The sequence below is a fragment of the Rattus rattus genome, chromosome 10 (genome assembly GCF_011064425.1).
Source record: "Rattus rattus isolate New Zealand chromosome 10, Rrattus_CSIRO_v1, whole genome shotgun sequence".
NCBI lineage: Eukaryota > Metazoa > Chordata > Mammalia > Rodentia > Muridae > Rattus > Rattus rattus.
The window spans coordinates 52,903,531-52,930,072 of record NC_046163.1 but is presented as its reverse complement, the minus strand read 5'-3'; the positions used below and the strand labels follow the sequence as shown (position 1 = coordinate 52,930,072).

The following is a 26,542-nucleotide window of genomic DNA, read 5'->3' as shown; positions in this document are numbered from 1 at the left end:
AAAACAGCAATTCATTTTAAGAAAATGAATTCCTTTTTGCCTCAGAATAATATTTTGTTGGCTAGAGAGATGACTTAGCCGTTAAGAGCACCTGCTGATCATCCAAAGGTCCTTAGTTCAATTTCCAGCAACCACATGGTGGCTCACAACCATCTGTAATGAATTCTGATAACCTTTCCGGCATATATTATACATGCAGATAGAACATTCATATACATAAAAATAATTAAGTCTTTAAAAAACTCAATTTAAAAATGAATGTTTTGTTGAGCCCTTTCTGTGTCTAAAAATGTCTATACAACTTCCAAATTTAGTTTCTAGTTACTGTGTTTGAGTTCCCCGGATAATTACTGGATAATTTTGAGCACCCATTATACTTCAGTGAGTTGCACTTTTACCTCAATCCGCCCTTTCCCACTTTCCCTTCCTTCATTCCTGACCTTCTGTAGAGGCAGCTGCTTCTCCAATAGCTTCTGCCTGTGAACTCTACATGCCTCCAGCAGTTGTTCCCAGCGCCTCAGCAAGGCTGCGTGCCGTTCCTCAATGGCTTTGCTTTGGCTGTGCTCAGCAGCCACCAGCTCGTCCTTCAGATCAGTGATTTCAGAAAGCCTTTCTTGCTGGAAGCTCTGAAGACTGGCATCCAGCGTGTCCTGAAAACATCAAAAGAGAAGCAGTGAACAGGATCAGCGAAGCATCCAGAGGACCACTCATATCTGTGTCCAACCAGACTCTTATTATAGTGTCATGGGTAATGTCAACTGGCAACTTGATAGGATATGGGTTCATTTAGGGAGGCGGACCTGCAAGGGATTATTCAACCTCTGAGCAAGACTGTGAAAGATGATCGTGATCAGATTCATTGAGACAGAGGAACCCAACCACTTTGAGTGGCACCATTCCCTGAGATGAAATCACAGACAGTATACAAAGGAGAAAATAAGCGGAGCGGGAACATTCATTGCTCTCTGACTGTGGACACATTGTAACCAGATGCTTCAAGTTACTACTTCCTGTATCTCCCATCCAGGATGGACTGTCTTTCAAATATGAGCCAATAAACCATTTCTTCCAAATTGCTTGTGTCAGAGTAAAAGGAAGAAAAACAATAATATATATATACATCTATATGTTTATATACACATAAGTTAAAGAAGATGGCCAAAATGTTGTACAAAGAAAATATAATTTAGAGATTTAAATAAATATCTGAGCTTGGAATTATGGTCATGTACTAGTGTAAGTATATTTTATATATTATTTATTAAGGATAAAATTGTTAAGATGATATTGGAACAGGATATAACATTTCAAATATTTACAATCAAAATGAAATCTTTCTTGTAAGGCATTGCTTTTTCAGAATTTCTCAAATTGACATACACTGATTTAATTAGATGCAGTGCATTGTTAGGGGCTTTAGATACATAAACTTCAAAAGTTTTATAGGAATGAAAACTGCAGAAATGTTAAACTCAACGTCAGGAATTCTATGTGAGATTTAACAAAGTGGCTTGTATTAAAAAACAGTTCTGCCTTCATCCTTCTCCCTCCTCCTCTTCTTTTTCTTATTCTTCCTTCCCTCTTTCTTTTGAATAGAAGTTCTCACCATATAGCATTGATTGGTCTGGAGTTCCCTCTGTGGATCAGGCTGGCCTCAAATTTATAAAGATGTGCCTGCAATCTGCCTGCCTTTACCTGCTTCTGCCTCTGCCTCTGCCTTTCAAGTCCTGGTATTAAAGATGTAGACCACCGGGGGTTGGGGATTTAGATCAGCAGTAGAGCGCTTGCCTAGCAAGCGCAAGGCCCTGGGTTCGGTCCCGAGCTCCGAAAAAAAGAAAAAAGAAAAAAAAAAGATGTAGACCACCATACCTAGAACATTAGATTAAGTCTCCTTTTGAGAACAATTACAAATTGACTTTTTAAAAATGTATATGGATATTTTCTTTGCATATGTGCCTTTGGAGATCTAGACAGTTGTTACTGTGATGTGGGTGATGTGGGTGCTGGCAATCAAATCCAGACCATCGGGAATGATGATTGATACTTTCAACAGCTGAGCCATCTCTTCAGATTTTCTGAAAACAATTTTTAAATTTCCAAAACACTTATTATTTGACTGTAACTGAATTTAAATGGAAGAAGCTACAAATGAAGGGCCCACAATGGCTGAGAGAAAGGAAGACTATTATAGTAATAGCAATATTCACTCCATAATTCTCTTCTAAGAATAAGCTGAGCAGGGTAAGATGTTCACAGGGAAGTACCTCTCAGGCTATGGCAATCACATGTAAGTTCAAGGGACAAAAATAGCTATTTTGCAGAAAAGGGGCATCCAGTCTTACAGAGACTGTATAAAGAGAACTGCAGGAATGTGGTCACTTACTTGTCATCTGTATTTTAAACTCAAGACACTTTAGATTCCTAAAATTAGCAGGTAATATCCTAGGAGTCAGGCAGAAATAGCACGAAAAGCCACAGATGCTAGGCATTCCTTTTTTGTGGCCTCAGAGTGATGATTTCAAGACCTACCAAGCAGATGCTCTAGTTAAAGTGCTTAGGAAAAAGAAGAAATGAAATATGCAAGTCCTCACACAAGAGCAAACCAGATATTATATTTCTTATCCTTTTAATTCACAACCAAAATAGTCAGAAGAACAGTGACCACTGCAGGACCAAAGGCCATTATAATTGCCAGAAGTTCACCCCCAACTCCCTGCTGGACCAGACATCACACCAACTGCCAGAAATAAAGACCAAAAAAACCCCTAAAAGACCAAAGAGGAAACAGAAACCAAGCAGCAAAAAGTAGAATGTTTGATGGATCATATGTTAACACTTCAGACATCATGAATTAATAATGTTAAATGCAATGGATTCATCTTTCCAACAAAACTTAATTAGAATAGAATGATATGCAATATTTATAAATGACACTCATATGAGAAGCTTTATCCTTGGTGCAGTGATAATACTTGGGTTCTTTAAGAAATAGTGGCAGATAGGAGGTCTTTGTAGCCATGCCCCAGGAGAGATCTATGTTGTCCCATCCTCTTTCTCACTTCCTATATGATCTTATCCTTTCTTCCATGCTCTTATCATTTGCCAGGACCTTGTCATTTCTTGTACTATTTGGATTAAAAGCCCTAACTTATGAACTTAATAACTCTTTTTTTAAAAAAGCTACTTACGTACTTATTAAAAGCTTGAAGTCTTTTTTAAATTGTCTGTGTAGGGACACACACACACACACACACACACACACACACACACAGTGTAATTTCAGAGGCTAGAAGAAGCTGACATCAGGTGTCCTCCTGTTTTCCCTATACTTTCCTTTTTGAGACAAGGTTATCTCGTTGAATGCAGAAATATAAATTCCCAAGACCCTTCCTTACATCTCTACTTCCCAGGGCTGGTACTGAATCTGAGCTCAATTCCTCATGCATTACCCACAGAGACATCACATCCAGTCTAAGTTTCTCCATAAAACATTGAATTATAGTAATAAAATGGCCTAATTTTAGGAATTAGTAGGATGCATAAATGGGGAAAATTCGAAAAGCTAAAAGTTGACTCTCTGACGAAATTCATGAGGACAAACACAAACACATGTGATCACAGAAGGGGAATGAGGAAAAGGGAAACAGAGAAAGAGAGAAGGAAGGGAGGACAGAGGCAGAGAGGAGGAGAAAGAGGGAGAGGGAGAAAGGGGTGAGAGGAGGAGGAAGAGGGAGAAAAAGAGAGAGAAGGGCAGGAGACAGAGATGGAGGGGAACAGCACAAACTATAAGAAAATTAAACTATGAATGCTGGACCCCCTGGCCTCGTTTGACACGGCATCTTCCACTCACTTGCTTTGCCAGGAGCGTGAGGAAGGCAGTGAGGTCTGCACCATTGCTCTTGGTTTTCAGGCTGTCCTCCTTCTCACCTAACAAACAAGGACAGTCAGGAGGGAATATTAAATGATGATTTACAATAGCCAATGAGAAAGCTTCCTGATCCCCGAACAGGTGACTCCGTGCAACACAGAAGCAGTGGGAAGATTGGATGGCTTTTCTGTCCTTAAATGAAGCTGACAGAGAGTGCTAAGTGCAAAAGCAGTGTTGAATCATGCGCTGCAGGGAAGTTGAAGGTTGAACATGAATTATAAACAAATCAATGAGCGCTACAGTTTGCTTCCTGGGATACTTTGTGGAGGATTTTCCTTTTTAAATAGCATGACGAAATTAACAGTCTGAAACAACTGTGTCCTGTGGGTTTATTCTACCAGCTACCTTATTCCTTACCATTGGTGTGAACATGTGTGTGTGTGTGTGTGTGTGTGTGTGTGTGTAAGACTGTACCCTGGAGGAATAAAAATGAGTAGTTCACCTCATTTACAAAGGTAAAGAACAAATCTAGAGACCATTCTTCAAATGGTACTTAGAGCAGCGCTGGAACCTCATACCTATCCAGGATTCCACGACATCAGCCTTCCAGTTAAACTGCTGAAAGGCATGCACTTCGTCCAGCTGTGACTTCCAAACAGCTAAGGCCTTGGCCAGAGAGGCTGTCTTTTCATACAGAACTTCAATCTTGGTGGAAATCTTATCCTTGTTTTGAGTTTCTTCCTGTGATGCCAAGGTTAGATGAGAGGAGGAGTTAGGTAGCCATGCAAAGGAGCTAGACACATGATTCCCCAGCACCATTAAAAAGCTTGAGATTTTCTTATCTAAGACACCGAAATAATATCCCATAGGTCTATTGTAACTCTTGCCTTCCTCATGTATGTTCAAGAGTGTTATTTTCACTCTAGGGTTTGGACAATTGTGACATGTTTGTTTACTCAAGTGTGATTTTAATTCTGAAGCTTCTAGAAGGCATAGACTCATCTCTGTTTAGGGATCAATCAGAATTTGTAGAGATAATGCAAGCAAAAGAAAGATCCTCAAATTATAAAGAGGGTCTTCTCTGCCCCTGCCCCCGATCCCAAGGTGTAGGAGAAAATTAATTTAAAGCTCTTGGAGTACTCAGGGGTGCACTGGCTAATTTTATGCCAACTTGGCATAAGCTAGAGTCATAAAGAACAAAGAAAATTGCATTGAGAAAATGCCACCACCAGATTGACCTATGGATAAGCCTACAGAGGGCATTTTACTGATTGACGATTGGTATGGCAGGGCCCAGGTCACTGTGGGTAGTGTCACCATTGGGCAAGCAGTCCTGGTTCTGTAACAGGCTAATCCAGCCATGAGGAGCAAGCAAGTAAGCTGTATTCTGCAATGGCTTCTATTTCAGTTTCTGCTACCAGATTCCTGCCCTGCTTGAGTTACTGCCTGGAATTCCTTCAGCAAAGCACTATTAACTAGAAGCATATAATTAAATAAACTCTTTCCTCATCAACCATCATGTCTTTGATCATGGTGTTTATCATAGCAATGGCTACCATAAGCAATATAATAGTTAAAACCAATTTCAACATTAATAGAGGTTGGCAAAAGGCCAACAATGTATTTTTATGAAAAGATGAAAGTGGGGTATACAAGGACTGAAAAAAATAATTTCCAGAAAACATCAGATGGGTAATGGGTTGCTGGGACAGACAACTAAATTCTGCTTGGAAGAGGTTAATAAAATTCTGTGTTGTCGGCTGAGCATCCTGGAATATGATTTCAATCTTGTCACTTGGGAGCCAGAGGTAGGATGGGGGTAGAGTAGAGGCAGGGGTGGGTGGGACAGAAGCCGGGGTGAGGGCCAGCAAGGCTCTATGGAATTGAGGCTAACCTGGTTCACACTGTAATTTCTAAGCCATTCAAGAGCTAAACAGTGGCTTATGTATCAAAAGAATCACTATATAACTCTATTCCATGCCTTCCTATAGTTAATTTCATCACTGTTCTTATTTCTATACTTGGGCCAATCACTTTCAGCAAAGGACACAAACCCCCTGAACTCACCTTACTGAGAATGTCTTCTCCTTGTGCACAAACATCTTGTACCCGGTTCCTGTGTACAGCAAAGTCATTCTCCAAAGCTTCATGCTTCTTTAGCAAACTCTGCATGATCAAATCACCAAAGACCAGAATGTTCAAGAATCATTAGCTTCCATCCACATGCAAGCTCACAGTGTGTTATTCAAAAGGGTGGGTCCAGCCCAAATAGTGACTGTACACATTCCCTGCAAAACCTCTACCAAGTTCCTCTTAAAAATGCTTTCTTGTCAAACAGGCTAATCTCATTGGAAAGAGTGACAGGAATGAGGATACTATTTCTCTGCATCTCATGTGACCCTAAGAACTGTTTTCTTTCTATTCTGCAATGACATTATTGGGAGTGAAATGTAAAGATGTCGCAATACAGATTCATGCAATTCCTCTAAACATTCCATCTTTGAGACAATATTAAGTATTAAAGTCATCCTAAACTAAGAGCTGTTCCTAAGGGCAGGCGTTAAGGACAAGACAGAGCGTTATTAAATCTTAATGCAAACCTTTATTTCAGATTGTCTTCTTTAACTGTCTATTTTTAGAATGTACAAGTTGGAAAAAGAAGTGAGGATAGAACCCGAACATTGCTTCTATCTTCATTTGAGATTTCCTCAAAAATATGCTCACTCCTTTCCAAATATTACGGAATACATGGTGACTTTTATATCATTTTTTGGGAAAAATTGTAATGGAAATTTGAAAGATAATTCATGATTTAAGACCGAATGCTTTAGTTTGAATTGTGTGTATATACTATGTATACTGTTTTAAATAATGTGTCTTTAATGTTTTTACCTTCTCTTTCCAAGTGAGATGTTTAGAAACTAAAATATAGCTGGGGACAAAAAAATCCATGATGCTACCCAAAGAGAAAATGCCTGCCAACAATTAGATGGTAATAAAATGCACAGCATTGAGTGGATAGATGGATTCCTGGAAATGTAATCCTACCAGGAGTAAGTCATTAGGAAACACAAACTATGATCAGTAGATGAAAATCAGAATTTTTTCACAACAGATCCTGGACCAGATGGCTTCATCGACTAATTCAACCAAACATTTAAATAAATAATACTAACATTTACCAAACTGTTTAAAAATTTAAGGTAAGAGGGCATTTTCCAATATCTTTTAAGAGGAAAGCGTTACAGCAATCAGAGTCAGATGAAGCCACCATAAAAATAAAGGGGGAGTTACAGGCTAAAGTTACTGATAAATAAGGGTCGGATTCTTCTTCAGAATGCCTGCAAACTTAATCTGCTGGGAGTATTTACAGGAGTATTTACAGGAGGTTATGGAGATTTCACTCATCAGATGCCAACATGGATCAGCACACACAAATTAGCAAATGTGATATGTCACAGGAACAAAAGAAAAGACAAACCACATCAGATCTCAATGCAGAAAAAGCACTTGTCAAAATTCAACAGTTTTTCACTATAAAAATTCTTTTTCTCTTTTCTTTTTTTGGATATTTTTTATTTACATTTCAAATGCTATCCCCTTTCCCATTTTCCCCTCCAGAATCTCCTTATCCTATCCTCCCCCTGCCCCATGAGGGTGCTCCCTCAACCACCCACCTACCCATTCCCTCCCGCCTCCCTGCCCTGGCATTCCCCTACACTGGGGCATGGAGCTTTTACAGGACCAAGGGTTTCTCTTCCTATTGATGCACTACAAGACCTCTTAAAAATTCTTGACAAATAAAAAACAGGGTACAACCTCAACATAATAAATCCAACATATTAAAACTACACAGGTAATGTTATATCAAAAAGGATTTTTTATTGACATTTTAAAAGTTATCACCCTTTCTTGGTTTCCCATCCATAAACCTCCTACCCCCTACCCCTCCCCCTTCTTCTCTGAGAATGTTCCCCTCCCAACCACTCACCCCTTCCTGCCTTCCTGCCCTGACATTCCCCTACACTGTGGGGGTCCAGTCTTGACAGGACCAAGGGCTTCTCCTCCCTTGGAACCGAACAAGGCCATCCTCTGCTACATATAAAGCTGGAGCTACGGGTCTGTCCATGTGTAGTCTTTGGGTGGTGGTTTAGTCCCTGGGAGCTCTGGTTGGTTGGTATTGTTGTTCTTATGGGTTTGCAAGCCCCTTCAGCTCCTTCAATCCTTTCTCTAATTCCTCCAATGGGGATCCCATTCTCACCTCAATGGTTGGCTGCTAGCATTCACCTCTGTATTTGTCATGTTCAGGCAGAGCCTCTCAGGAGACTGCTATATCACGCTCCTGTCAACATGTACTTGGCATCAGCAATATTATCAGGGTTTTGTGGCTGTATGTATATGGGCTGGATCCCTGGGTGGGGCTGACTTTGAATGGCCATTCCTTCAGTCTCTGCCCCAAACATTGTCTTCATATCTCCTATGAGTATTTTTGTTTTCCCTTTTAAGAAGACTGAAGCATCGCACTTCGGTCTTCCTTCTTCATGTGGTCTCTGGATTGTATCCTGGATAATTTGAGCTTTGGGCTAATATTCACTTATGAGTATATTTTTTTGGATTCCATTAATTCACTCAGGATGATATTTTCCAAGTTCCCTCAATTTGCCTATGAATTTCATGAAATTGTTTTTGATAGCTGAGTAGTACTCCATTGTGTAGATGTACCACATTTTCTTTATCCATTCCTCTGTTGAAGTGCACCTAGGTTCCTTCCAGCTTCTGGCTATTATAAATAAGGCTGCTATGAACATAGTGGAGCATGTGTCTTTGTTGTATGCTGGAGCATCTTTTGGGTATATGCCCAGGAGAAGTATAGCTGGGTCCTCAGATAGTACTATGTCCAATTTTCTGAGGAACCTTCAGACTGACTTCCAGAGTGGTTGTACCAGCTTGCAATCCCACCAACAATGGAGGAGTGTTCCTCTTTCTCCACATCCTTGCCAGCATCTGTTCTTACCTGAGTTTTTGATCTTAGCCATTCTGACTGGTATGAGATGGAATCTCAGGATTGTTTTGATTTGCATTTCCCTGATAACTAAGGATGTTTAGCATTTTTTAGGTGCTTCTCAGTCTTTTGGTATTCCTCAGCTGAGAATTTTTTGTTTAGCTCTGTACTGCATTTTTAATAAGGTTATTTGGTTCTCTGGTGTCTAACTTCTGGAGTTTTGTATATTTTGGATAGTAGCCCTCTATCAGATGTAGGAATGGTAAAGACCTTTTCCCAATCTGTTGATTGCGATTTTGTCCTAATGACAGTGTCCTTTGCCTTAGAAGAAGCCTTGAAGTTTACTGAGGTCCCATTTGTTTATTCTTGATCTTAGAGCATAAGCCATTGGTGTTTTGTTCAGGAAATTTTTCCCAGCGCCCACATGTTCGAGACTCTTCCCCACTTTTTCTTCTATTAGTTTGAGTGTATCTGGTTTGATGTGGAGGTCTTTGATCCACTTGGACTTAAGCTTTGTACAGGGTGATAAGCATGGATCGATCTGCATTCTTCTACATGCTGACCTCCAGTTGAACCAGCACCATTTATTGAAAATGCTATTTTCTTTCTATTGGATGGTTTTAGCTCTTTTGTCAAAGATCAAGTGACCATAGGTATGTGGGTTCATTTCTTGGTTTTAAATTCATTTCCACTGATCTACCTGCCTGTTTCTGTACAAATACCATACAATTTTTATCACTATTGTACTGTAATACAGCTTGAAGTCAGAGATGGTGATTCCCCCAGAAGTTATTTTGTTGTTGAGGATAGTTTCTACTATCCTGGGTTTTTTGCTATTCCAAATGAATTTGCAAATTGCTCTTTCTAACACTGAAGATTTGAGTTGGAATTTTGATGGTTATTGCATTGAATTTTAGATTGCTTTTGGCAAAATGGCCAGTTTTACTATATTAATCCTGCCAATCCATGAGCATGGGAGTTTTTTTCATCCTCAGATCTTCTTCAATTTCTTTCTTCAGAGACTTGATGTTCTTGTCATACAGATCTTTCACTTGCTTGGTTAGAGTCACACCGAGATATTTAACATTATTTGGGACTATTGTGAAGGGTGTCACTTCCCTAATTTCTTTCTCAGCCTGCTTATCCTTTGAGTAGAGGAAGGCTACTGATTTGTTTGAGTTAATTTTATACCCAGCCACTTTGCTGAAGGGGTTTATCAAGCTTAGTAGTTCTCTGGTGGAACTTTTGGGGTCACCTAAGTATATTATCACATCATCTGCAAATAGTGATATTTTGACTTCTTTCTTTCCAATTTGTATCCCTCTCACCTCCTTTTCTTGTCTTATTTCTCTGTCTAGGACTTCAACTACTATATTTTGTAAATAAGGAGAGAGTGGGAATCCTTGTCTAGTCCTTGATTTTAGTGGGATTGCTTCAAGTTTCTCTCCATTTAGTTTGATGTTGGCTACTGGTTTGTTGTATATTGCTTTTACTATGTTTAGGTATGGGCCTTGAATTCCTGATCTTTCCAAGACCTTTACCATGACGGGGTGTTGAATTTTGTAAAATGCTTTCTCAGAATCTAATGAGATGATCATGTGTGTTTTTTTTCTTTGAGTTTGCTTATATAGTCAATTACATTGATTGATTTCTGGATAAAATGTCATCAAAGATGTGCACAGCTCACTGAAGTATTTATTCATGATGACTGATCAGGAGGAAATGGAAAATAAAGCTCAATGGGGTATTTGCTGCCTTGTTCCTACCAGGGCAGAAATTGACAAAGGCCAAAGGCAATTCATGTCACCAAGTCTTTGGAGTAAATGGAGCCAAGCTATGCTGTTCATGGAAACTAAACATAGCAAAGCAATCTGCTATGAATAAGGTTACTGAGATTACCCTAGCTATTTTAAATACTACTTGTATGTGACCCAGGAATGCAATTACTACACATGACCACATTTCTGTGCAGGCAGATAAATAGAGAAGCAGAGTGTAACACCTCCTCACCCCTTTACGTACATGCAAGATGACACATTTCAGCCTTGCAAAATTATGAAAGAGAAATCATGACAGAAGATAAACTTCGAGGCATTGTGTCAAGTAAGATAATCCAGTTATCTAAGGATGTTTTTCATGACTTAATTTTAGGTGAAAGTTCATGGAATCAGAATAGGATGGCAGTTACCAGGAACTAGGAAGGGGAAGTAGTCTGCTAGTGCTAGGGGATGCCAATGGTACATTATAGCTTCCATAAAACTAGGAACATAAGAGTTTCGTTATACATTGTATTTAACATCACAAATAATATCATGTGCACATACTTTTATTGATGTCATCCTTTATGTTAAATGCTATTTCTAAAACAAAGAAATCCCCCTATAGAAATAGATACGAGATATGAACTTTCATTTCACTGTGAAAATGAATGTAGATGTCAAGCAAAAAATTCCATTAAGGAAATGCCCATTAAAAACCACAGCATGCTATCATTGTCCACTGAGTGGAATAAAGTAAAAATAATGTCAGCACACAGTTCCAGGGAGCATGTGAAGAAACTGCATTCCTTGTGCACTGGTGCTAAGAGTGTTAAACCATCAACCTGCTAGAAACAGCTAAGCTTAATTTACAGTTACTATAAAACTAAACAGGTGCTAACATTGACATAGTCCAGCAATCCAAGTCCTGAGTATTTGTCCCAGAAAAATATTCACTTACTTATGCATAAAAAAGTACTTTATTTACGATAGTTCTTTTTGAAAATAGACATAAAGTCCAAACAACCAAGGTGAGTAGTTAAGCCATGGTACTCTTCTACCTTAAAATTACTCAGGAATAAAAAAGAATGAACTTTCTTGCATATAACAGTCTGAATGAGTGACTAAAGTAGGCTGGATGGAAAAACCAAATGTCTTCAAAGTTACACGCATTTCCTATGTTTACATATTCATTCTTTTGCTATTGTTTTAAAACAGAGACTCTTCTACCTATTATTCCAAATCCATTCTTTTTTGTTGCTGACATTTCAAAACACCAGCCTGCCCAGCCTAAGACAGGGTTGAACTCATAAAAATTATCCTGCCTCAGCCTCTCAAGTGCTGGGATTACAGGTGTGAACCATAATGCCAAAGGCATTCTTGAAATGAAAAACTAATTGAAATTTTAAAAAAGGTTCAGGCCTAATGTCATGAAACTGTAATCCCAGCCATCTGGAAGGATGATTACATGTTGAAGGCCTACCTTGGCTACCAGAGTAAATTCAAGGCCAACTTGGGCAACTCCATGAGAGCCAGTCTCAAAATGAAAATATAATGGTTGAGAATACAGCTGGTATAGAGTGCATTCCTAGTTAAGGATAGACTTTATTTTTAAATCTTAATATGGGAGAGGTGGGTGTTTCTTTATTATCTATGTATCTATGTATCTATCTATCTATCTATCTTCTGACACCTATATATCTACCAATCATCTATTATATATATATATCTAAGGAGAGAGCAGATTAAAAGAGTTATGAATACCAGTTTGAGGGTTGGAGAAATGAATCAGCCATTAAAATCTAGACTCAGAAACAAAACAAAAAAGAATAGCAATTTGAGGTTGAAAGAACTAACAGTTATAAAGGAGAAAGGGGAAAGTGGAACTCTTGGAGTGACCATCTTGAAGATGTAAATATTGTGATATTACATTGCAGCTGTTTTTATTTGTGTTATATTCAGAAAATATTCAGTGATGATGCATAGGATCTCTGAATTATTACTTCTAAAGGCATGTGAGTCTTTGGTTACATTTTTAAAAAGTGGAAATAGAAGGCTTTGCTAGTGCATGACGGCTCTAAGCACATGGGAGACTGAGTTAGAAAGACTGACATGTGTTCAGGGCCAGCCACTTTTGCATAGTTAATGTCTGTCTCACAAAATCCCCAAACAAAAATAACTAATTTATAGTTAATTAATAAAGCTTACTTTTTAAAGGAGAAATCTTAAAGAATATTTGATGCCAAACATTAAAATTCTAGAGCTTGTACAAGAACATATAATAGAAAAAAAATTCACTCATCCTTCCTTGGGCTCACCTTATTTCTTAGTTCCTTTGGGTCTGCGGACCTAAATGTTTTCCTGCAGATATATGTTTTCCTTTATCTCCTCATATAGAAGTTATTCACCCCCAAATAGAGCTCTTAGCAAAATCTCTGTATATAAGGCCGTGAAACACACTCTAAATCATCAGAATATCACTGCTCTATGAAGGCTTTCTCTGCAGTTGCCAAAATGTATATTAACTACAGATCACTTGCAGAATTTGTTAATTTCTTTATTTAAAAAACCAACAACAATAATTTATAAGGATATCCCTAAATGTATAACTAATTTGTTAATAGTCATGATAAAGTCTTCTTTTCCTAAAATCATATATTTTGGAAAGTATAACCAAATCTAGAATAATGAGTATTTTTTTTAAACTAATGAAACATTATGAGAGAACCTTTAGAAAATATATACCCTAAAAGGATTCAGGTGTATGAGGCAAAGCCTTTCACTGTGATGTCTTTGATTCAGATAGCTGATGGGTTAAGCTTTGCATTTTGTTTCCATTTATGAATCTACGATTTGATCTTGTTTTCTCATACTTAAAATTAACAGAAGCATCCATATTTCTCTAATCCAGGAAAGTGGATCTAATTTTATGAATGAAAACAACCACATTCTGAAAATGGTATCAAAGTGGTCACAACGACACAGTTGACCCAACCTGTATTGCCTTGCCCTTACCTGAGTAGCAGCCAGTGTGTCTCCAGAATCTCCTCGGCTGACCAGTGCATCCTTTTCACCCAGCCATGCTTCCTCTTCCTCTGCATTCTCCATGAATTGCAGATACTGAAGAGACTCCTCCAAATTCACCCCTCTGTAATGAGGCAGTTAGACCAACAGGAGTAGAAATGAACAAGTAAATCGTGGTATAATTCCACCCTGGCAAACACTGGTTCTCAAGACAGCCACAGTTTAATGAGGCAAGACAACAATTTATTTGCCTATTGTTCTAGTGTTGCTGGTCTTCTGTAACACTGAAGAGACTTTTGTCCTCAAAGTTTATCAGGAAATAGCATTGAAACTTTGGTGAATGAAGGAAATCCCACTCAAACAAAAGTCAGAAGCTTATAGTCTCCATAGTGAGGAAGTGGCTGACCATGTCAAGTACTACCTTTCCTCTTATGTGATGAAAGTTCTGCAATACCAGAAAAAATAATTATTTTTTTTCTTTTTTTTTCAGAGCTGGGGACCGAACAATTATTTTAAAAATATATTTTTAATTTGTTGGTGTGTGTCTATGTCTGAGTGCCACCTCTGGGCTGATGGTCCAAGGTGCTATGAGAAAGTAGGCTGGGTAAGCAATGTGGAGCAAGCTAGTAAGCTGCATCCCTCCATGAACTTTATATCAGGTCCTGCCTCTAAGTTCCTGCCTTGTTTGAGTTCCTGCTTGGACTTCCCTCAGTAATAGACTATGATGTGGCAATGTAAGCCAAAATAAACTCTTTCCACTCCAAGTTATTATTGGTCTTGTTTTATGAGAGCCCTAGAAATCCTAAGACAGTAGGAATGTCCACCATGTATACTGGCCCCCTGTTAGGTGTGATTGTCAGGCACCCAATCTGGGCACTTGGATCTGAACTTGGGTTGTTCACAAGAGCATCGAATGCTCTTACTTACTGAGCCATCTCTCCAGTCCTCATAAATTTCCTATTATTTCCAAAAAAGAAGAGTCTGTCTATGACCACTGGGTGAAAGGTTCATGAAGAATTTGGTTTCTGAGTGGGAATTAATAAGCTAGAAAATATAGTCAGGGTCTGTAGTCCATGATTAGCTGATACAAAAGCATCCCCCCTAATATTATCCTAATGCTCCAAATGTAGAAGCTTCAATGAGATTTCTGTTGTCCAACTCACCGTGTCTTCGCCAATTCTTTGAGCTTTTCCCAATGCTGGACAAACTGAGCCAGTCGATCCTGGATCTCCTCTTTCCCCACAGCAGCCTTGTCTTTCAGGCTTTCTGCCGTATCCAGCACATTCTGTAGAAAAAATTATATCATTTCACAATCTCATCTTCTCACTCAGTCATAATTTATGGAAAAGGATGTAAGTCTTTCTTAATGTCAGATTATTCATGAGCTTTTGGGACTTGAGGTGGTCCTGGGATATTAGGAATATGAAGAAATCTATACCAGTATCTACTATACTAAGCTTTCCAAAATATGTTTGACACAAACATCCCCCCCAAACCTGGTAGGATACCCTATTTCTTCTGCTTTATTGGTTATTCATACACACAGGGGACTGTATTGCCATATCAGACTCGGGGTTATCTTTTCCAGGAATCTGAACAAACATATCATTTGTCAATAACTATCCATCAGTGTCAGAATGAATCCTTCTAGGAAAGACATTGGGATTTCTTCTAGAACCTCCTATTCAGAGGGCACAAAATATGCACAAGAAGAATTGCCATGAATTGTATGAGGAATAGTTATCTCTGAATACTGTTTTTGTATTTTACAGTATTGCTTTATCTAACTATGATATGAAGAACTGCTTTTAGGTGTTTCTATTCCTTTAGGTCTGGCAGTTGATTCCTACCCGGACAGCAGGTTCATGTGCCACCAGCTCCCCCTCTAGCCGTCTGTGTTTTTTCAGTAAGTTCTGAACACTCTGAAGATCCCTCCCACAGTCCTGGGAGCTCACTCGTAGCAACTTCTCCCTGGGACCCAGGAAGAAAGTGGGAAAATCATAGGTTAGATATATCTAAGAAGAAACTAGCATGATAGCTTTCTGCGTGTATGCATAGTGAGAGCGGGCAGATTCTGGTGAACTTTGGGACCGTGCTTGCTAGTTTTATGACAACTTGACACAAACTAGAATTGTTGGGAAGATGGAAACTCAAGTGAAAAAATGCCCCCACAGCAATGACCCAATGACAAGCTTGTGGTGAGTTTTCTTAATTGCTGATTGTTGTAGGAGGATCTAGTTCACTGTGGACCATGAGGAATAAGCCAGTAAGCAGCACTCCCCTCATGGTCTTTGCCATCAGCTCCTACCACCAAGTTCCTATCCTGTTTCAGTTCCTGCCCTGTCTTCTCTCAGTAAAAGACTGTACTGTTTAACTGTAAACTGAAATAAACCCTTTCCTCCTCAAGTTGTTTAGGTCAGGATGTTTTATAACAATAACAAGCCCCTTACTGATCAAGGAACCAACAAAAAGATAAGCAGTGGAAGAGAATTTTAGAAAACTTGATTTATGTCAACAAAAATGAAAATAACACACCAATGTCCAGCTTGTATATATTGTAACAGTCTTCCCATTAGTATTCTAGTACATTTATTAATATTTCCTTTTTAAAACTATGAAAATTATATGAATTTTATTATTTTGTGTATTAATATCAATAACAATATGTGGGGATATAGTTTAGTGGTAGAAAACTTGCCTAGCTTGTAAAAAGTCTTGAGTTTGATCTTTACTGTTACAAACTACATGAAAAATTTTGAACACCAAAAGGTTATGGTATTTTATGACTACTGAAAGGTCCTATTTGACACCTTATAAAACACTTCCTTCTAATTTATGTGCAACTTGTAAGAATCTGCAGATTGGAATTTGAGAAACAAAAGGAACAAAGTAACAATGAAACAGGCAAAAACTACTGATTCGCTAAGAATTTCCCACCCATATTTAAAAGAATGGGGTCAACACTGAAACTATGACAGGGGCTACCTATCATTATATATAATGCGACAAGTATAGAAAGAGTAATGGCTTTGGGCTGGAGAGGTGCATCATTGGTTAAGAGTACTTACTTCTCTTGTAGAAGACTGCAGTTTGGATTCCTAACACCCATATCAGGAGGCTCAACAGCAAATCTACAACTCTAGCTCTAGGGGACTAGCTTCTAGCCTCCATGGTCACTTGCATGTAAGCACACATATACACAGACATACTCATGAGCACATAAATAAAAACAAATATACCTTTAAAAGGTAAATAATAATGACCATGTTGTGATCTTCTGCATCAGTTGCAAAGGGTCAGCTTTCCGTGTGCTATAATTAAATGAACTATTTTGAAAAATGTGTATGATGTTTGAATTTTATTCCCAGAATGTGGTTGACCTGTTCGTATCTCCCTCTGCCCTTGGTTTCCTGCCTGTATCCATTGAAAGTTAAAAAGTGGAATCAATGCTTACTTTCAGTCAAGGAAGAGGTTTAAAAGTTTAATCAACATAAAAATATTACAAATTGACTTCAGCAAGGATTGAATCTGTTTGGTGAATTATCCAGTGAGTGATACGTACTCTATCCAGGCTTCCTCATCATCCAGGTCTTGGAAGAACTGGAATAAGGCATAGGTCTCTTTCAGTTTCTCATGGTGTGCAGCTGCCAAACTCTGGACATTTTTGAAACGCTCATTGACACCATTCATTTTCTCTTCTATCTGGTCAATGTTGAAAGTCCCACTGGAGATCAGCTCCTTAGCCAGACCATTCAGATCTTTGAGAGGGTCCTAGAAAATCCAGTGTGTTTAGTGAATGAAGGAATATGATACTATATAGACATCAGATTTCAATCAGTAATGGGTCTATTTCCTTGACTAGTTGGCATAGATTGCCATTGAAGAAACTGACTTTGATATACATGACTAAGTGTCTTACACAAATATGGTTTGGTAAGAGGTGCATCAGCATTATAGATATTATATCTATATTACTCCAGATCACATTTATTCCTAGTTAACCCATTCATAGTTCTATGTTCTCTAGTGTTTGCCTGCTCTCACCAACTAGAATAATATTTTGTCTTACACTCAACTGTTTTCACAATATCGCACTTGATACTACCAACTAACTGATCAAAATATCCATTGATACCCTGTTTTGTATTATTCTTGAGCTGACCACAGCCCAATAATTATGCAAAGAGAAATATTACAAAGTTCTGACACATCAAACCCAGAAAGTCTTTTTTTTTGCTTTTTTTTAACCTTTTATTGTTTATCTTTATTACCAAGTAAAGCTTTATATGATTATTTGGTATGGAATTAACAGTAGTGTCAGAATTTTACTGTCCCAGGTTAGGTTTTTACTGGAATCTTCCATAGGACCTACAGCTGCACTTACTATATGCATCCTCTCATCTGATTTTATTTTTTCTTTCCTTTATAATGTCCACTTTTCAAGGATCAACTCAATTCTAGAGTTTCATAAAGTAGTGTTTTTATGGATCTGTAGAATTATAAATAAGAATCCACTCCCCAAAGTCAGCAATGATTGTCACAATGGCTATGCCACCCATGAATTTGATCTGGCTAAAATGACTGCTGATCAGTGAGCTCAAGGCTGTAGTCTCACGTATTTTCCTAAAATATGAGGTCAGAAGTATTTCCACCCTATACAGAGGAATGAATTTCCACTGCTTTTTACCTCTCGTGCCAACATCTCTGCTTCCAATAGCTGATGCTTCTTAAGTAGGTTTCCTGCTGAAGTTAAGTCCCTGGCCTGATCCTTCATGGCCAGCAAGCCTTCTGCCTGGGGACAGAGAAACAGGATAGAAAGATGCTTAATGGAAATTACATGTCAGAAGAGTAAGATGTAACACCTACACCCAGTTTACCAAGAAGAGTCAAGAAAATCATTGACATATAAACTTAAATCATTTAACAGGTTATTTACTAAATCATATGCTCCCATCTTGTCAGGTACAATTACCTCTGAAAGCCAGAACTCAAAGTCCCGGATACTTGTGTTGAACCTTTGCTGCCGACTGGCCTCGTTGAGCTTCTGCCCTTTGTCAGTTGTTCTCTCTAGGAGATAGTCCCAGTTCTCCTTTAGCTTGTCCAGTTGCTCCTAGCTCCAAGAAAGTGAGAAGTCATTATGGTGTTTGGGATCCTGGTTTTTATGAGAACTTGAATGGGTAATGGGGTAAGATCTTGACATAAATGAAATAGTTATACTGGAATGTCATACATTTCAAAGTAGTCATGCTGAGTCTGGCAAAATAGCAGGTATGAGGAGAAAGGAACCATTTGCAAACCAGGGTGCTGAGTTATATTCAGTTACTGGTGCTTGAGCCTTGTCAAATAGAAATGGTTAAGACAGAAGCATAGTTGGAAGTCCAGGAGATGAGTATGACGGTTCTATTTCTACCCACCAAGTACTGAAAGAATGGGTTATTTCTCTTCCCATGCCTCAGGAGGCCAAACTTATCTAAGCACAGACTTTACCTGCATGTTCTCTTCATCCCCATCACACACTCTGCGCTCAATCAGGGATTTCCCCAGGTTGATGACCCCTTCCACCTGCTCAGCACGGCCATTGACTTCATTTTCAAAGGCTTGATGTTTCAGATATTTCCTCTGAAGGCAAAGCAAAAAAGTAAATCATCCCATCGTCCAGAGAAGCATGATTAAACTAAAAGAACAAAAGAACCACCCTGCACTCATACCCACAATCAAATTAAAACAGCACCTATAGGAAGTGTTCAGTATAGGGGTAACAACTGAACCAACAATGAGATTGATGAAAGTTTCCAAGATTTCTATTTTGAACTTGCCTGGATATTAGTGGGATCTTTGTAAGATTCATCACAGGCTATGGGCAGCATCTCATTGATCCATTCCTCCAGGTCCTCGAGGTCACGATAGAACTGTTTCAGGTCAGCATAGTCTCCTAGCTTTCCCAGTTCAGCAAGCAGCTGTGTTTTGAGAGCCTTCCACCTAATGGATGAAGTTGGTTGATTTTCTACCCAGCATCCCTTTGCTCTGATGCTACATACATGATATTTCCATCTGCCAACCTGGCCCTTTACCACTCACAGTCTCTCTTTGATCTCACATACACAACACAGTAGTTAAGTAAACTAATTTGTGAAGTATCCTTCATGCTTTTCATTCTCTAAGTCTAAAGCAGAAGATTCCCGAAGAAATACATGTCAAAAGGACAAGAATTTAGAGGTGTCTTCCTATTATGATTCTGATGCAGAGAGCGGACTTTGCATGCCTGACCTGTCTAGTACACGTTGGAGGCGAGCAGCAATCTCTTCCTTAGCGTAGTGGTCATTCTCTATGAGCCTTGTGGCATGGTTCTCTAGGTCAGCAATCTTCCCTTCCTGGATAAGAGGAAACAAAGAACACAGATGTTCATGATTAGATCTTTGATATATTCCAGTCTCTGCCATAAAGATAAACATATTTTTTTGCGTGTGGCTTCAGATGACAGAAACAGAATCAAAAAGTAAATGCCTGGAACACACAGAAACATCTACTAGCCTGGGATAGTGCTAACTTCCTATAGAACAAACATTTTTCATGGCTATTGTAAATGTGAATCCTGTATTATATAAGATGTTGAAATAGATAATAGGAAGAGGTCACATTTAGTCTTAAAAGTTATGTTTTATTATAATGGAGACCTTAATGAGAAAAGGTTGAATGCCCATAGTTAATTTGTCAACCTCCCGTTCCTGTCCCAACATTGCCTGTAAGAAGCAAAAGTGATTTGGGGATTAGCAGCCTATGTCTTCTGGGAGCAATGACATCGACACAGGGTACTTCTGTTCAAACTATTTAATTGGACTTTTTGATTAATTTATGGTGGGAAGTTTTCCCATGACTTTTATAGTCCTGTTTAGTTTAGGTTGATGCTTCCCTGCATCCCTTTCTCTTACCGTGCCTTCTCCATGTCTTTTAGTCTTTCCACAATCAATATTTCTGCTTCATTTTCACATCATACATAAACTACATGTGCTTAAAAGATCTGTTTTCCTCTCTGGTAGACGACCATATATATAAAATGTTCCATACGAATGGAAGGGTCCTGATATGAGAAAGGACATTTGTGTTTGTCTTTCTGAGCCTCAAATGGGGCTGATTGAGCCCCACTCCCTCCCTAAGGAGCTATGTCTGTAGACAAGAGGTATTTGCTTGTGTGATGTGGCCACAGGTTAGGGGCTCTTCTTTTCTGTAAAGAAACTTACACCATGTTCCTGTCTACAAACCTAGCAAAATCCATAGGCCATGAAAACTGAAAAGAAAAAAGGCATGGCAGTAGAATTAGAGCTAGCTGAGAGGAAAAGGGGGTGGGGGTGTATGGAGAAGTGGGAGGAGGTCAAGGCTATGTAACCAGATGTGAATCTGCTCAAAACACTGCACATACATGGAATCATCATAACAAACCCATTATTATGTATAATTAACATATGCTAAGAACACAACAAGCAAAGAGAAGCAAATGAGAATTAAAATGTCTTAAAAAAATCAGAAAATTAGGTAAGGTTGTAGAGAATCTGTTATTGTTGCTAATAGTTATTGTTATTGTAAATTTTAAATCAGTTATTACCTGAGCAGCGATTGCTTTGTCCAGGTCATCCCGTTTTTTCATCAAAGCCTGTAGACTGTTTAAGTGATCCCTGTCATCCGACCTCAGGGAATTCTCACGTGCCACCATCCAGCTCTCAACCTGTTCACACTTCCCTCGGAACAGCTATAAGGAGGCGGGTAGGCAAAATCAGAGGTAGGTATGTGGTAATTCTAGATGAACCAAGGAAATGATCTTATCCCTCATTGGGGATGACATAAAACTACTTGCTGAGGCTGTTCCAGTCTCTCTCAAAGCATTCTCATAATGAATCTCAAGTACATTGTCACCGTCATTTTTGTTTCAAACCTTCCATGTGTTTTATAAGCTATAGTAAATATGAAAATGCTGTCTCTATATGGTACATCCAGTAGATACTAACTGGTTTAATCTCTCTCTCTCTCTCTCTCTCTCTCTCTCTCTCTCTCTCTCTCTCTCTCTCTCTCTCTCTCTCCCCTCCCCCTCAAAACTTGAGACAGTCTTGGCTAGCTTACAACAGCAACAAATTCAGTATGCAACAGGAGATAACCATGAACTACTGATTTAAGTTCTAATATTACAGATATGTTTGGTTTTCAATAGTTACTTCTTTAAAACTTTGAAAAATATTATCCATAGACTTGTGTGACACATCCATATTCTTTCTTCAGACACCATGACCACTCCTTCCTCTTTATCCTCAAAGCATTCATACATTCAGTTAGTAAACATCTCCTATATTAGAATGATTTGTACTTTTTATATAAACATATTCTAATGATATTCATAGTATTGTGACCTGTACATTGCTATTCTTAATAAAAACTAATCATCTAGTTAATTATTTAATGATAATTAGTGACAATAATCCCATTTATGTACAAGACTGATTATAATCTTGTTTTGCTCTCTCCTTTTAAAAAGCTTTTAAATTTTAAAACTTTATTTTTGTTAGTAGCATGTGTTGCCTGTCTGTGGATGAAAGAGAGGGTGTGTGTGAGAGTAAGGTCTATGGTGTGCATGTGAAAGTCAGTGGAAAATTTCGTGAAGTAGGCTTTCTTCTCTGCCTGTATTCTAGAATAAAACTCAGGTCATCACACTTTTTTCAGCAAATTTCTTTGCCTACTGGACCATTTCACTGCCACTTTTCATCTCCTTTAATGGGAACAAAACCACAGAGCACAGGGATGTTCAGTCTATAACCCTGAGGACATTGCCAGACAATCGCAAGACACTGCTGTTCATAGCTCGAACAGTCTAAGATAGTGAATGCCCCCAATCAGCAAATAAAACCATACTCAGGTAACTGAGGTTAACCCCAAACTCTCCAGAAGCGGCTATACCTGCAGTTCTAGGCACTGGTCTAGCATCTTCTTGCGGTTTTCCCAACCCTTTTCCAAATCGTCTCTCTTTAATTTAATATCCTGGAGAGTAGTTTCAATTTCATGGCTATTACGGTGGCCTCTGTCTATAAGTTCTCTACCAAAGTCTTCTAAGGCTTGGAAAGTGGGGTCTTCTCTTTTTATGTCATCATAATGCTCCTGTGGGAAAGTAGGAGAGCAGCTAGTGAAGATTATAGAACCTTCTGCAATGAGAAGAGAGTTTTACATCACTGTGCAGTGGCTGTGGACTGTGTAGCTGTACCTGGTGCCGCTCCAGCAAGATCTCTGTGCCAGTTAAGTCCTCGGCCAGCTCAGGTGATGATATTACACCACCAATGGCTTTGATCCAATTCTCTAGATCACTGAGAAATAAATATATTAGGACCAATCGTGGTTACCCTTACTCTTCTTGGCCTCACCAGAAAAAAGAAAACACCATCCCCCCAAACTCCTGATAACACCTGTTACTTTATAAAAGCTTTCTTAGTTGACTTCCTTACTTTGCACTCCTTCAAGCATCACTGTTTTTGACTTGAAGCATTAAATGTGTCTTTCCTGCGCCTTAATTGACATAATGGGGTCTTCATAACCCAACAGTAAATAACACTTGTGCCCAGCACATTCCTAAGGTCTCTATACAGTGCAATGACTAGAAACGGCCCATTCTGCTTGGTGAATGTCAGCCCTTTAAGCTTTACCTGGCCTTGCTAAGGAAGAGGAAGAATTTATGAGCTTCATTCAGGCTCTCTTTTCGATCACTGGTAAGACCTTGTAGTGTATCCCAAGCCTCATTCAGCTCTGCTCGCTGCTTCTGTAAGTCCTCGGTGGCATCGGGGTGTGATTCACAGAGACGCTCGGCTGTCTCCCCCAGTGTTGTCACCTGGGCAAACACAAGCATTCTGATAATCATGTGGAATTCCTTTTATTTATTTGTTTGCTTTTTAAAAGGTTATAAGCAAGAGGGAATGAGTAACTCTTCTGCTCAGTGATATATCAGTCTGGAATCCTTGGGTCTTAATTCTTCATATGAAGGTATTCTTTGTGCTTTGCATGAGGATGCCCAGCTATAGGTTGTATCCAATATATTTGGAATGCTCTAGTCTTCCCTTTTGGGTTTTGAGGTATAAATAATCTTATTTAATTGCTCACTGAGGAAACACTTCTCAATATCTAGACATATTCTGATTCTTCTGGGTATGGATAGTCATTTCTCCTAGACCTTGCCTTCCACAATTGGCCACTAATCTATTCACTTGACATTATTTAAAGAGGCAAAGGGATATAAAGTATTCATGTATACAGTAAAAGTTCAATACAGATTTTCCTGTTAATGATCATTGAGCATGGTATTTTATTGTTTTATTCTTAGGGAGAGAATATAAAAATTAGTATAACGCAAGGTTTTTTGAACATAAAAGGGATATAAGAATAATAGATTCTCCAAGAGAACCAAAGAAAGGCACATTGCTATAGGGCAAGAAGATGAAGAAAGTGTTGAAAAGGATTGAAAGCACGTGTCTTACCTTTTCTCCCAGGGGGATGATGTCTCTCTCAAAGACCTCATGCTGCCTCTGGAGGGCCTGGACACTGAGCAGGTCAGAGCCAGGGTCAGCAGCATTGAGAGCTTGGCATTTCTTATCAATCTGTTCCTTGACATCATCTGCTTCTCTGGATCACAACAGAGTGAAGAACACAGGAGTCATAAAGTACCTCAGAAGGGTGGCTCAGAAGGAAGTCACTACCACTACCACCTTCAACAGCAGTGTCATCCTTTGTGACGCATGGGCATTTAGCATTTAGGTTCCTTTCATTTAGAGGCACAGCTGCTGGTGTTTTCAACTATGTATCAGAAAACTGGCATTTCAAGACTTCTCAAGATCATACCACTGCCAGATGGTGGACCTAGAGTTTGAACCTGGTCCACTACTTGCAGAGTCTCGGAGATAACAAATACATTTCATACTTTTGCACTCTAAGCTATTCTAAAAAGCAAGACCCATCCGTGCCTTTATTTTCTCCATTTCCCATTCTCAAAACCACACTTATATGCACAAAGATATCCGTGTTCTTTTTTGTTTGACTTATTATTTGTTTGTAAGTGTGTGTGCTTCTAGTGTAGACGTGAATTTGAGAATGAAGCACTAAAAGGGTTGTTGCAGTAGATTAAGAGTGTGAAATCTGCTGTCATTTACCATCTGTTTCTTGAACATAATAACTTAAGCCCAATTCACACTTTAAATTTGATTCCCTATTATAGAAGCATAGCTGAACTACAAATTATGTGCCTAATTAAAAACTGAATTTGGTTATCTTGGGGTCAATGTGTCAATATGTCCAATTTGTCAAGTGAGAAAATTTTTGCTGAAAAAATAATGTGGCCTATTAGTGAACTATGTTTTTTTTTAATTTTTTATTATATATTTCTTTACTTATTCCCCTTTCTGGTTTCCTGTCCATAAGTCCCCATTCCCTCCCCCCCCTCCACCATACATGTGTTTCCCCTATACATCCCCCTTATTGCCCTCCTCCATATTCCCCTGCACTGGGGGTCCAAGGTTGGCAGGACCAAGGGCTTTCCCTTTCACTGGTGCCCCAACAAGGCTATTCTCTACATATGCAGTTGGAACACTGGGTCAGTCCATGTATAGTCTTCCAGTAGAAGTTTAGTCCCTGGAAGCTCTGGTTGGTTGGCATTGTTGTTTTTATGGGGTGGCAAGCTCCTTCAACTCTTTCAATACTTCCTCTAATTCTCCCCAAGGGGGTCCTATTCTCAGTTCGGTGGTTTGCTGCTAGCACTGGCCTCTGTATTGGACATGTTCTGGATGTGTCTCTCAGGAGAGATCTGTATCCAGTGTCTTTCCACATGCATTTTCTAGCTTCATCAATCTTATTAGTTTTGGTGGCTGTATAGATATGGGCCACATGTGTGTCGGGCTCTGAATGGCCATTCCTTGAGTCGCTGCTCTAAATTTTGCTTCCATATCCCCTCCTATGAATATTTTCCCCCTTTTAAGAAGGAGTGGGAGCATCTGCATTTTGGTCATCTTTCTTCTTGAGCTTTCTGTGGTCTGTAGATTGCATCTTGGGTAATTTGAGCTATTTGGCTAATATCCACTCATCAATGAGTGCATACCAAGTGTGTTTTTCTGTGATTGAATAACCTCACTCCGGATGATATTTTCTAGTTCATTCCATTTGCCTATGAATTTCATGAAGTCATTGTTTTTGATAGCTGAGTAGTACTCCATTGTGTAGATGTACCACCTTTTTTGAATCCACTCCTGTGTGAATTATCTTCTTTTGAGGAAAAGGGCTGTTTACTCTCAGCTCTAGTTCTCCATAGTGATTACACTTAAGGGCTCTTTGACAGGGCTTCAGCAGAGCAGTGCCATCTAAGTGTTAAGGTGCTTACCTGAGAAACATCTCAACAGCGTGTGCACTGCTCAGCAGCTGATACTGCTCATCTGCCAGCCTCTTCAAGGAACTCCAGCGGGTGTTCAACTCCTAGAAGAAGTAGACACATTGATTTAGTCAGAGAGCAAGCGGTTCAGATGGCCTAGAGCTGGCCATGACTAGCTGGCATGTAACTTGCTTTGCTGGTAGCCCTTTAGAATGTACACAGATCCGCTTCTCTGTTGCATAGCCCAAGCTTAGTCTCCTTTTAAGAGTGACATAGAGAATGGATTTCTTTTCTTCCCAACTGGTATTATGCGTAGGAACATTAATCCCAGGGTTACCATACATGTCTCTTGTCGAAAAGAGTATAATTAGAACCTCTAAAAATGAGTTAAAAGCATCGTCTCGGTAGTTAGATGCTGACACATTTATTTATGAAAAAATAGCTTTACATATTCTAAATTCAATAGGCCTAGTAGCCTTGGGTCTTTATGTTTTGGTCAACAGGTTCTTTAC

The 26,542-nt window shown here is 39.0% G+C and overlaps 1 protein-coding gene across 1 annotated transcript in view; it reads right to left on the bottom strand.

Annotated features, from left to right (window-relative positions):
• The window catches only part of Spta1 (spectrin alpha, erythrocytic 1), a 67,782-nt gene that overhangs the window by 11,498 nt on the left and 29,742 nt on the right, over nucleotides 1-26,542 (bottom strand). Inside the window, exons 25-43 of the mRNA XM_032914675.1 lie at nucleotides 26,043-26,134; nucleotides 24,154-24,298; nucleotides 23,329-23,510; nucleotides 22,893-22,992; nucleotides 22,592-22,789; nucleotides 21,252-21,395; nucleotides 19,919-20,022; nucleotides 19,468-19,630; nucleotides 19,139-19,270; nucleotides 18,624-18,761; nucleotides 18,339-18,443; nucleotides 17,214-17,422; nucleotides 15,502-15,622; nucleotides 14,815-14,936; nucleotides 13,643-13,775; nucleotides 5,936-6,034; nucleotides 4,447-4,609; nucleotides 3,851-3,927; nucleotides 441-650 (exon numbers count right to left, since the gene is read on the bottom strand). Coding sequence (XP_032770566.1) covers nucleotides 441-650; nucleotides 3,851-3,927; nucleotides 4,447-4,609; nucleotides 5,936-6,034; nucleotides 13,643-13,775; nucleotides 14,815-14,936; nucleotides 15,502-15,622; nucleotides 17,214-17,422; nucleotides 18,339-18,443; nucleotides 18,624-18,761; nucleotides 19,139-19,270; nucleotides 19,468-19,630; nucleotides 19,919-20,022; nucleotides 21,252-21,395; nucleotides 22,592-22,789; nucleotides 22,893-22,992; nucleotides 23,329-23,510; nucleotides 24,154-24,298; nucleotides 26,043-26,134 — 2,637 coding nt within the window. The remainder of the gene's footprint in view (nucleotides 1-440; nucleotides 651-3,850; nucleotides 3,928-4,446; nucleotides 4,610-5,935; nucleotides 6,035-13,642; nucleotides 13,776-14,814; nucleotides 14,937-15,501; nucleotides 15,623-17,213; nucleotides 17,423-18,338; nucleotides 18,444-18,623; nucleotides 18,762-19,138; nucleotides 19,271-19,467; nucleotides 19,631-19,918; nucleotides 20,023-21,251; nucleotides 21,396-22,591; nucleotides 22,790-22,892; nucleotides 22,993-23,328; nucleotides 23,511-24,153; nucleotides 24,299-26,042; nucleotides 26,135-26,542) is intronic.